Here is a 13,315-nt window from a genome sequence, read left to right as displayed (position 1 = left end):
GTGGTCTAAGTAACTATTGACATTTATCTTATAAGCAGCATAATACATAACTAATACTTCTCTATGATTACAGATTTAATATTCAGATCATTATTATGTAAATGTGTTTACTTCAGTTCAAGTTAAAGATAACCTTGATTCTGACCTTAGAAAGTTCCAGAAAAGAAATTTTCCATAAGCTGACAGAGTATTTCCAGAAAATGATAATCGCGTCAAGTGGAGGGGTATATAAAATGGTGTATAAAATTGTTTACTCAAGGATTATTGATTCTTGTCTTAACATTCAAAGCAGAATCAGTCTTATTTTTGTGTTCATTTTTGAATTTGAGTGGATTTTCTTTATTTAAATTATTATTCAATGGTCTTATTCATTAGGTTCCAACTGTTTGATTGACCAAAAGACTGAATTGTTAGTTAATCAAAGTTTCTTCACTGACCAGCATAAATCTGTCAACATCATCTTTCCCCTGCTCTGCCTTCCCAGCCACCAGCATCAGACGACTCTGAAGATCCTGCAGTTGTTCAAATGTGTATTGTCTGTGACCATGGAACTCCTTGTCATGGTCAGGGACTGTCAAATGCAGAGTATTCTGAAGATACTGGGAGAAAAGAAAATGTGTACTGAAGCACTTTCAACCTTCTATCAGTTAGAAACTCAAAAGGAACAAGGTCTGTGTTTGTGAAACACAAATGCAAACATAAGAAAAACTCAAAAAAATGTTTAAAAAACCCTCAAGCCCAAAAATTCAAATCACTTTGACAAAAAAAATATTGTCAATATTCCTATATCAAATATTCATACCAATTATTAACAATATTTTCATCACAAAGTTACAAAAATGTTAAAAAATTGCTATAATGGCCTGAAAATCTATCTTCTCTATTTACATATGAATAGAAAATGTCTAACAAATTTCATTTGTAAGTCTTAAATGATTTTTCTTAATTATGCTAACAAATGTTTTTGTCAAAAATATCCAAGTCCCAAAAAGTTCAAAAAGGTAACCCATACTGACCTAAATATTTAATGAATTCATCTACATATGCTTATAAAACAAACTAGCTCAATTTCATTTGGTGACACTTCTCTGAACAAACAGGACAAAATCAAGATTTTCCACAAACGTTCGCAAGTAATGGGGGTATTAATAGAAACATACCATGTTAACGTAAAGATTGAAATGTTAGACAGCCAAAAGCTTTATCATAAGCTTCAATTCCTACTCACAGTAAATTAAAAAATATAACTATGACAAAATCATGGAAGTATATTGGTTGATATTTATATTTTCTTATGAGGATCACAGTATGTTCAACCTTTCAAAAGAACACAGAAATCTGCTAAAGCAGTTGCAGTTGAAGAATAGCAATACAGTAACCCCCACTCCAATTAACTCACATATCTCAAATTCACATGACTCCATCCATCAATGGGGAGCCAAATGTTTATCGCAGTCTGATGGGTTCCTACTTGGGAACCCTGGATACTGCCCATTTGTGTATATACATGAATAAAACGCATCTTGGGGTGTACTTTTCTGCATGGGTGTTAATATTAATTTGCATAAGTGCAGGATGCAAGTAAGTTGAATACATGTAAACCAAGAGTTTACTGTAATTCTTTAAAATAAATGGCAGGAAAATGGTACTTGGCCAATATGCACATCTTCTGGTAATGAAGTTCATTGTTTCACAGCAAACAATCAAACACTGTAAGAATAACTGAGGTCATAAGACTGAGTGGTATATTGATAAAAAGGGTAGTAACTCATACGAAAACTGCAGGAACACAGTGACTGAATAATAAGTACATCCTCAAATGATGAACATAATATACACCAAGTTTTATCAAAATCCACTGAAAATGCAAGACTAGTTGCAGTTACAACATTGTGTCTTATACTGCATGCAGTAAAACGCTAAAAATGGCAATAACTCTTGTAACTCTTATTTCGGGAACAAGTTATTTGACGAATATCAATTTTTTCCACTAAAATATGTTTTTATTAAAAATACTTCCCTCATCATAAGATGTCTTGAGAACATCCACTACCGTACAAATACACCTACCATAAGACAATTTTTTGTATACTGCGCATCACATGGCATGTTTTAGCAAGAAGATTAAGTCAGACAGGAGTGGTCTTCCCTAGAATACACTAACCACAGTCCTACACACTTACATCGACATCACTTGTGCTGATGAGCCACTATATCAACAAAAATATCCCAAGCTCATGGTCTATTGTTACTACCAAATTTGTCATGCTTATGTTGATGCCGAGATAAAAAAATAAATGTGTATGTCAACATGATGCCCAAGTCCCAAATCGAACAAATCTTTTATTTTCTAATATTTTATGCCAACAAGCTGCAAATTCCACCCTATACATTGTTCTACAATTATCTGATGTTGCTGTCAATAACAAATAGGCATTTCAAGGTGACTTCAGTAATACTTGCTCTCTTCATCAAAGCAAGCTGACTACAATCTTCAAAAAAAAACAAAAAAAAAACACCTTTCATCTAAAAAAGTCAGCACCAAACTTAAATAAAAGCAATGGAATCTGATTAATTATTGCATTTTCAAAGTGATTGGAACACCTTTTATAGTGCTGTTAAAGTTTCCTTTTTCCAGGAATAAAGTTTATGATTATGATTGCTACAAACTGCAGTATAAAATGCTAATTAAATTTCCAATCTTTAAAAACTAATGCTTTCTGGCAGTTAAATTGAATGAAGGTGTGACTTCTTGTAAGGATGTTTGTGAAACTTTTGAACTTTTCACATGTTTTCATTTCTCTATGAATAGCCTCAGTAAGATGATAGTTTTCACAGGCTAACCAAAATCTAGAAGATACATTTACATGTAGCATGTAACCATCAACTATACAGCCACAACCTACTGGTTACAATGAATATCATTGTTAATTGTTTAGTAACACATTTGTTGACAATAAATTATGTATCAAATGAGGACTACCATTTGTTTAATATATGTGTTATTTGTGTTTTCTAATGGGATGTGAATGATAAATGAATTTTCCAACATGTGATCTACACTCAAATTCATGGAATTCTTCATATACATGAACAGTACTTAACACATTATGGACTTTACTACACAAATGTAAGTCATCAATATACCTGTATTTCACCTCTAACAAATTTTATTTGTATGCACACACAAAAAATTCAGACACCCAACCTCCCAAAATTTATCCTGACATCCACTTATGGAGACAATAATACCTTGGTCCCAAGGATGTCAAGATAAATGGGTAGTACTGTAGCCCCTAATCCATCAGTCTTTAGTTACTACAGAGTGGAAGTGTATGGTCTTTTGGGTGTGTATTAGCAGAAATGGTTTGTTAAGATTTGTTAATATTATGATCAGGTACCTGTAAGTACTACTGAAGAAATACATTTTGCTCCAATAAATGGTTTCTTCTTAAAATATACCATCAGGTATCATAAAGAAAGAGAAGCAATTTTGAGCCTTATGTGAGATATGGGCTAGGGTTAGCACATGTCAATGAATGGATCAACAGATGCATATAACCTCATGCAGAAGAGGGTGAGATCCAAGAAATGCCAATGATATATAAATATTTACTGTTTAATAATCACATAATGGTTTTGTAATAAAAAACTTTGTTGACTACTTCTCTATTATTTCTTCTTAAGCTGTAATGTATCATGTGTACAGTTCACCCTTCCATCAGTCCACCTGGTTGTACATGGGATTGAGCAAATTGGTAGTTTCAGTTCTTAGTCCACCTGTCCATTAGTAAATCTATTCTATATTGTGTAAATTTGTGAAAATTCATCACTCATCTAAAGATTATACAACCAATAATCTACTTTTGAAACCATATTTATATGCATAATTTACACTGTGTGTAGGCTCAGAATTTGATATAAAAACATGAATGGTTTACCAAACTGTTTTATACCAACACATTAAAAGCCATGTGAATTCGTATTGTGTATTATGACAAATCATACTCAAGTAATGTTTAAAAAAACAACAACTCACCAAGCCCATTTTGGTGTCCTTAGCAGTAGTCAATGCTCCGACACAAAAGATTCCCTTGGAATTGATTGCCTCGGCTTGGGCAAGGGAGGTAACTTCTATTGACCCATGTGCTTGTTTAACAGTCTTCAGCCATTCTAGATGACGGTTTGTATCAAGCTGCAAGATATAAAAGGAAATTTTACTGAAATAAAATTATGATATATCAGTCAATGAAATCGATACTCAAAAACAAATGTGTAAATTGCAAAGTTTCCAGACAATAAACCTTTCTTTACATTTTGATCATGCTGTAATAAAAATCATGATAAAACTTAGTGCCAAAAATGTCACATGATACTAATGACTTTTAGTCCACAAGGAAAGTTGCACTGACAAACTTGCTGTGTGGAAAGTTGCACTACCAAATTTGTAAGAAAAAGCTGCATGACAAACTTGCTGTATGGAAAGTTGCACTGACAAAAATTACTGTATGGAAAACTGCACTGACAAAACTGCTGTCAGGAAAGTTGTGCTGACAAACTTGCTGTAATGAAAACTGCACTGACCTATTTGCTGTAATGAAAACAGCACCAACAAACATACTGCAAGGAAAACAGCACTGTCAAACTTGCTATAAGAAAAACTGCACCAACAAACTTGCTGCAAGGAAATCTACACTGACAAACTTGCTATAAGGAAAGTTGCACTGACAAACTTGCTGTCAAAAACACTACACTGACAAACTTGCTGTCAAAAACACTACACTGACAAACTTGCTGTAAAGAAAGTTGCACTAACATGTGCAGCAATGTCAACAAGATGCATATGAAATATTACGCATGTAAAATCTTAGTACAAGATTTATCTTCATTTTGTGTTTAGCATTTTATATTCTTCAGTTTAATACAGATGCACCATGTCATACCACAGAAAAGGTAAACAAGTTCGTATACTCTGCAATTCACCATTCAAAATTTCCTGAACTTCATGTCGATTCTTCCAAAAATTCAGAAGATGCAGAAACACACTTCATATCATAAGTCTAGTGTCAAAGGTCCAATATCAATCCAGGCCAGCAAAGATTGGTTACATCAGCGTGTCCTTGTGATTCCACTTAGCTCCTGTTTTCTTTGCATAAAATGCACAATAATGTGTTTTGTAAAATTTAATTATTAAATAGTTACCTATCACAATTGCAAAGCTTTCTCTTTCAGGACACAAATCCCCTCATCCAAGTTTGTAATTCCCTCCTCCCATTGGTATAGGTGGCTGAGTGGTCTAAGGCGCTTACCTTTACAAATCACCAATATCTCACTGGTGTCTGCATGGTTTGAGTCTCATGCTCTGCTAGCATACATACATGAGAAAGCTTGCCAATAGCTTCCCATGGGTTGGTAGTTTTTCCCGATATTTTCCATGTATAGCCTACCATGTGCTGAATGTGGCATTATACCCATAACAACAATTACAACAACAACAACATTAATATATAAAGTTCTATAACAACTACAACAAAAGGAACAGTCTTTTCCAACCCTTATATCCCTTTCTTCATCCCCTTATAGGCCTGCCAACTCTCAGCAAGATCCCAAATTTATTCTGGCCATAAACAAAAGAACAGATAACCATCAGATTGTGTACAAACTAAACAAGTAGTGTGAGTATACCAAGTGACCTTTTTCTTTTCACAGTTCCAACACCTTATGACATTTCCACCTTCAATACGAAGATCTTAAAAATATTTCAGTACACAGTATCTGAATTGAGGTAAATATGCTTCCCATACTGAAATATATCAATATTCAAATTATTTCCATAAAACAACATATGAAATGAAGGAAACACATTTTTAAACTGAATAATACAATTATTTACATAAAACAATGAATGAATTTGGAGGAAATGTCAATCTGGAATTTGAAAAACATTACACATAGTGGCACTTGCTAATTAGCATGGCATAAAAAAGTATATATATATATAAGCAATTCAAATTAACACTAAAATTAGGTAGGATGTAGGGGATTATCACTTACACAACACAGAAATACAGACAATTATGACAAAATACATCTGGGAAACACAAAAATGAAGGCAAATCTGTGGAGTGAAATGCACATGTCTGATCATGAACAGCATACAAAGAAAAAAACAGAAGGCATATCCTGTATGGGCCTTTGACACAGAGGTCAGAATGGACAGTGTTCCTTTTGTTTTAGAGCTTTCCATACTAATAAGGAAGGAATTGAGAGCCTGGAGGGGACTTGTGTCCTGAGAGGAAAAGCAATGCAACAGTGATTAGTGTTGTATTACTGCAACAAGTAGTAAAAGTATGCTAAACAAAAACAAGAAACAAATCTTTTATGACCTTTACCTTTTATCTTCTCAGCTTTTTCTCAATCTTGCTTACTTGTTAACATTACTAAGACTAAAATATAGCAGGAACAAAGCTTAGCACATACTTCCTCCTAGAAATAAAGACTATTGGTGGTAAGATGGTACTGACAGCTCAATGGAACCAGGAACCAACATGTAAACCTGAAGAAATGGAGGAGTGCCACAGACCTGCAGAGATCTTAAGCATACTCACACTGTGAGGGATCCTGCTGAAAGCATCAAGGATGAGACTGCCTTCTCCACAATCTACCTAAAGTAATACAGAGCAACCAAATAGATGTGTAGGCTGTGCCTCTAATAGAAAGAATAATTGAGAGAAAGATGACTGACACCCACATAATTGGCTTACTTTTGAAGATACCCTTGGAATAACTAAAGTTCAAATTAAAGAACAAACTCAAGGTTGAAGCTGGAGGATCAAAAATGCCCACATTCAAGGGATACCCCACAAGACAAAAAGGTGCAAGAACTGTCACCCTGGATGCTGAAAAGGTAAAATACTGTCAACTTCTTATATTTAATGGGAATCTTACTGAAAACTTGGTATATAGACAAATGCTCCTGAAGTCAAAGCCCCAGCCAAGGAAGAAAGAACCACCAGCTGACATAAAAAGACATAGAGACAAATACAAGATGCTATGAGCCACCTTACATCACTTTTCCAAATCTGGAAAGGTTCAAAGACAGAAAAATTCAAAAGCCTACAATCTGAATAATACTGAATATTGAATGATATTGATCCTAAACATTGCTGGGTTCCATTAAAACCAGATAATATTGATATTTCATCACATTATGAGACGTGTGATTTCTCCCTCAAACTAAGAAACCCGGCCATATGTACAAATTAATCTAAGTTGATTGGCAGATTTCTGTTGAAAGCTGAACACAGATTTGATGATGTCACCATTGTAAACATTGGAAACCAACACCACACTATGTTGTGTATATAAGGTGATTCCTATGTGATACACTATTCTCATTTTGCATTTGATATGATGTAATACTTTGCCTATCATTTACGAGTATTTTTTCTTTCAAGGTACAACTGATGTACATAATTTTTTACAAGTCTGTGTCATATGCTCACCAGTTAATATGGAGATCAGCAATATCTGGGTCTTTCTTCCACCAGTGTTCACCCTTCAAAGTATTCCAATGAACCAGCTGAATACCAATATTCACCCAAGTCTAATTTGTATCTAATGCAAGCTTTTCTTCTAATATCTGCTTTAAAAAATCAAGTCTGCCTCTCTTCATTCGATCTCAAATCAATTTGTCTGCCACATGCAAATTAGATTAGTCGCTAACAAATTTTGGCAAATGTATCACATCACTACTTCTGAGCACACCCAAAATATAACAGAATTACAAGCGACTTCAGTGAATGAATAAAGGGGTGGCACCTCTTAATTTTAAACTGATTATCTTAACATCATTTAAACCTAAAATTGTGATTATTTCAAAGAATGGTTGATTTCAGTTAGCTTTTTTAACAAATCATTTTCTTCCTTCCAAACTTTGCTTAGACTGGGAAAATGGTGAAATTTATGAAAAATGACAGCATTGCCTCTTTAATGATCAAGTGTTGAAACCATCTCTGATATCCTAAGGTTGTTGTTTTTGTTGTTGTTATTCTAGTGTTTAACGCCATTTTTCAGCACAATATAGGTTATACATGGCGGCCAGTATAACTGGTGGAGGAAGAACCCTGGAAAAGCCAGGGAAGAACCACCGACCCACGAGAAGCTACTGGCGGGCTTTCCCATATACCCATGCTAGCCGAGCCTTGGACTCGAACCCATGCAGACAGAGGTGAGATGGCAGTCATCTGGAACGGTGAGCACTTTAGACCACTCAGCCACTTGGGGCCCCAAATCCTAAGGTAACAAGTTTTTAAAATTAGCCACTGTAGCAGCCATAATAAATGTATTTTCATTTAAGACAAACTAGACTCAACTATATGACTGTCAGTGAAAAATAAAAAGACTATGCTTTTTAAGAATGTTGCTGTGGTGGCCATGTTGCATGTCTGAGCAGCAACATTTTTGTTCAGGACTAACTAGACCTATTGCAACACTCCAAGTAGTTTCTTAACAGCAATGACAAGAAACTTTTGCTATCAGATGGACAGACATTGGACAACATGCCATCACATAAACTCTTCTGTTCTATGACTAGTCGACCTAAACAGGATTTGTCCATGTGACCTTTCATTATTTTAGCCTAGTCCAGAGGAATAAAAACAACACATATAGTTGTATCCATGCATAGTGTATGCTACATGTATGCAAGACATCTATAAGTGTTCGAGGTCTTAAAAATTATTCCAATGATAGGTTAAACTGACATCCTTCTGGGTGAGCTGTACCTCAGATGGCCAACATTAAGATAAGCCAGGGAACTTTTTTTTCTAGTAAATCATTTTACATACCAGTTTTGCTGGGAGATTTTGATCTGCTTTCAGCTCCTTCCATAAAATTTGGCATTTGTCCAATAGTGCCTCATACCCAGAATTCTCATCAAGGTCAAAAATAAGGGGAGCATATCCTGTAGTGGCAGCATGAAGACAGTTGACCTTGGCAATCTCCATGTCCCCCTCACCTGCTGATATACTGGCAAGATCAACAAACACCTTCAGTTCCTTCAGACCTCCTGTAAGAATGTCAATAAATAATGTAACCCATAACTGGGATTTCCTTGTCTTGGTACACACAACAACAAGATAATTATTTTCACTAATATTTTCCAATTAAATTAAAATAGCCTTGCACTGTCCCAATATAGCCAGCTGATTCACATATACACTATTAATCAGGTACTATTAATGCCTCTCATTTTGTATAAAGGTAGTAGACTCTAGCTACATATGCCCTTCTTATAAAAGAAGAAGAAAAAAACAAGAAAACAATTATAATTATTATATGTTGGAAGTATTTGCACAATGAGCACCTGGAGCAATGTACTACTGATGTAACATTGTGCATTAATACAAATATGTTAATGAGGGCGGTGGGGTGAACTGTCGAGCCCAAGTCCACACGTTCTACACATGAGAAAATAGAAACATAAAAACATTTGATATTACTGTATTATCACATTTAATCTATGGATGTCATATGAAAATAACAATAAGTAATTAATTATCTTTTATATGGATAATGTTTAACTTCATCAGGTCAAATTTGGAAAATGTTCTATTGCAGGCAATGGAATGATACAACACTGGGTACACAGTTCTAATGAAGTGTGATGTGACTGTGGGGATATGTCAAGATCATGATTTTCTTGGCAATTTATATTTTCCGTCCTGGAAATATAGATAAGTTTGTTGGAGCTGGAAGATCATAAATGGAGTTATTTAACACTTTAATAAGTGGGTGTTGTTTTTGTATTGACATTTTAATTCAGAAAATCAGTTTACCTAAAGCTAAAACTCCCAAAGTGTTTATAATTATTAAACTATTTTTTGCAGGTAGAATAGGTGAGTGTTCACTATCTATTAGGTAACAGGTAACTGCTATGTAGCTTCTTGCCCTTGTGTTTTATTTTTGGGGTAAATAGCAAGTAAGTGGTTACTTAATTATTTATCCTATGTCAATGGTATTATTATTCTAACATGCTAGTTTGTGTGTTAGTCATTGGAGTAAATTATTGCTTCTATTAAGTGTACCTCTTGAGGTCCTTTCGTAAAATCAAGAAGAGTGTTCATAAAGGAGATAGAAACCAAACCAACCAGCTTGTGCCAGTCTTAACTCAGTTCAAGTAAGGGTATAATAGTCAAATTTACTATCCTTTCAAAGTGGTTGCACTAATGTGGATGTCCTTAAGCCAACATTGAGGTCGCAAAGCAATCTTTCGATGTATACTCTTGAGTTGGATTACACTGATTAGGTTGTTTGACAATGTTTGAAAAACACAGGTCTGATGTAAGACATTTCAGCTTCGTGCTGACTCTGCATCAGCCCTTGAAAAAGTTTGTATTTTTGTAGCCAGTGAAGTGTATTGCCTGTGTTTGTCTGGAGCTCTACCAAATAGCTTGACTTCATGTGCGTGTGTATGTCTGTATCTGCCAAAATGTTCTGTACGGTGTGTTATCAAAGTTGGAAAGACCATCAGCTGCTTTATGAATGAAGTTCTTTTTCACGTATCTGCTGTTGCTGTTGTTTTATTTTGATAATACCATAAGGCATAGCAGAAGACAACAAGGGTTTCTTCTTTTTAAAAATAGTTCCAAGCTCATTACAATGCAGGTAAACAAGTCAGGTAGATTACTCTGTCACATGAGGGAAAAATACAGCACCATTCTAACACATTACTGTCCTACACTAAAGTGAAAGTTAATTGGTATTTATTCACATTTAGGAAATTCAAGCTTTCTGATAAGATTTAAAATTAATTTTAAAACGTAACTGACTTTTATGGAGTGAGAGGGGGTCACTTTCCAAAACAACATGTGAAAAAATAGATTACATAATTTATTGAATAAATAATGTTTCTTATCCTGCTGGGCCAATCAAAGAGGAGAAAATAATTTTGCTGATACTTCTGACTTAACATACAAAACAATGTAAATGCCTGCAATTACAACCCTATGGTCTTAAACAAAGTAACAGAAAAGAGCTCAAACCAACAAGTTTTGTCAAATTCAACAAATAATTTATTTCCCAAGAATACAAAGTTAAAATTTAAAAAGAACTGTATTGCGAATTAAATCCCATATAGTCCAAAACATTCTATCACCAGTTCTAATGAATAAAGTTCTAATTAAATTCCAGTGGGGTTGAAATAAGATTCAGCACTGAATCAGTTAATGTGGACGTAGTCTTGAATGTATTAATGTACCAGTGACCTGAGGTGTGACAATGTACTAACGTTCTTCATATTAATCACAATAACATAATCCAAGGTGTCTTGAGTTCACTATACTTGTTGTATACATTAGGGAAGATGTAAATGTAAAAAGGTGACTTGACTTGGAGTCACATGAAATTGAGAGTATCTGGGTGGAAATTTTTCCAAATAATGCAAAATCTTTCCTAGCTGGTTTCATTTATAGACCACCTTCCTCCAAAGCATTTTGGAATGATAACTTTTTGGAACTAATGGAAAATGTTCTAGCACAGGAGAAAGAAACATATATACTCGGAGATATAAATAAGGACCTTCTCAATACTCAAATAAGGAACAACTGGATGGAATTTATTGAATCATTAGGCCTAGACCAGCTGGTAAATGAGCCTACAAGAGTAAGAGAAAAATCAAGCACTCTTATTGATCACATTTATACCAACCTACCAGACAATGTGGCTTGTGTTAATGTACCGAATGTTGGTCTTAGTGACCACTATCCTACTTTTTGGACAAGAAAGGTTAAATGCAAGAAAAATAAGAAAAATACACATAGAACGATCACTTACAGATCATTCAAAATTTTAATGAAGAACAATTTCTCAATGACCTATATAAAGTTCCATGGAATATGATCCAAAATCTGGATGACATAGATGAAGCCATGAGGGTGTGGACTGACTTATTCATGGAAGTAGTATCTAAGCATGCACCACTGAAAGTACATTGAGTAAAGACTGAAATTCAACCTAATTGGCTTACTACTGAAATCTTAGATGCTAAGAAAACATGAGACAAATTCAAGGCTATGGAAAACCATGCACAATATAAAGTATGGAGAAATAAAATAACAAGTATGATTAAAAAAGCTAAAAAAACTTATTATCAATCATTGCTTGAAAACAAAAGGAGCAACACAAACTCCATTTGCAAAGTCTTCAATGAACTCACTGGAGGAACGCACAAAAAACAGACAAATAAAATTCACTCACTTCTGGTAAATGACACCATACTCACTGATGAAACTGACATTGCAAATGTTTTCAATGATTTTTTCATCAACATTACCACAAAGTTAAAAGAGCCAGTGATAGAAAACAACTTTAATGAACTGAAAAAGTTCTGCAGCAGCAAAATTTCTAAGGAGGTATGTTTCTCTATCCCACCAGTGTCAAAAAACTTTGTTAAAAAATGTCTCAGTGAACTTGATACCAAGAAAGCTACAGGATTTGATCAGATTGGTCCACGACTCATTAAATCTTCTGCCTTTGCTATTGTAGATAGCATAACATTCATAATTAATTTAAGTATTGCAACCTCATCTGTCCCCAAAATATGGAAAACTGCAGAAGTAACTCCGATTCACAAATCTGGTCCTAAGGATGATGCTGATAACTACCAACCAATCTCAATACTACCAAACTTGTCAAAATTGATTGAAAAACATGTCCATGACTCATTCATGTCATATTTAACCAAAAACTTGCTGTTACACCCTAATCAATCAGGCTTTAGACAGAACCATTCCTGTGAGACCGCCTTGATCTCCCTAACTGATAAATGGCTTCAAGCACTTGACCAAGGTAGAATGATAGGAACTGTATTTGTAGATTTCAGGAAAGCTTTTGACATGGTGGATCATGAAATCCTTTTGAAGAAACTGAAAATCTACCAGTGTGATGAAAGAAAAATTAGATGGTTTACTTCGTACTTAAATGAGAGAACACAACATGTTTACATAAATAATGTTCTGTCTGAACCTGAAACAATTAGATATGGAGGACCACAAGGCTCAATTCTAGGTCCATTACTATTCATTTTATTTATTAATGACCTACCACTTTTACTAAGAGACTCAATATCATCTACAGATCTCTATGCAGATGACACAACATTGTCAGACATCCAAAACACAAAGCATGAGCTCGAAATTTCTTTACAGAATGCACTAAACAAACTGGAAAACTGGTGCACATGTAATGGCATGGTGGTAAATACTGGTAAAACTAAAATATTACTTATCTCAACATGGCAAAGAAGGACAAATCT

At 34.5% G+C, this 13,315-nt stretch overlaps 1 protein-coding gene across 2 annotated transcripts in view; it reads right to left on the bottom strand.

Annotated features, from left to right (window-relative positions):
* LOC149786032 (E3 ubiquitin-protein ligase rnf213-alpha-like) overlaps positions 1 to 13,315 on the bottom strand; it is a 354,737-nt gene that overhangs the window by 258,803 nt on the left and 82,619 nt on the right. For both annotated transcript variants that reach the window (XM_089976319.1, XM_089976318.1), the window contains exons 19-21: positions 8,850 to 9,070; positions 4,040 to 4,195; positions 438 to 599 (exon numbers count right to left, since the gene is read on the bottom strand). In XM_089976319.1, the coding sequence (XP_089832445.1) occupies positions 438 to 599; positions 4,040 to 4,195; positions 8,850 to 9,070 (539 nt within the window). The remainder of the gene's footprint in view (positions 1 to 437; positions 600 to 4,039; positions 4,196 to 8,849; positions 9,071 to 13,315) is intronic.

This window comes from Sinohyriopsis cumingii, chromosome 12, assembly GCF_028554795.1.
Source record: "Sinohyriopsis cumingii isolate HCF-2022 chromosome 12, ASM2855479v2, whole genome shotgun sequence".
In the NCBI taxonomy this organism is placed as follows: Eukaryota; Metazoa; Mollusca; class Bivalvia; order Unionida; family Unionidae; genus Sinohyriopsis; species Sinohyriopsis cumingii.
This window is presented reverse-complemented; position numbering and strand designations above follow the sequence as displayed.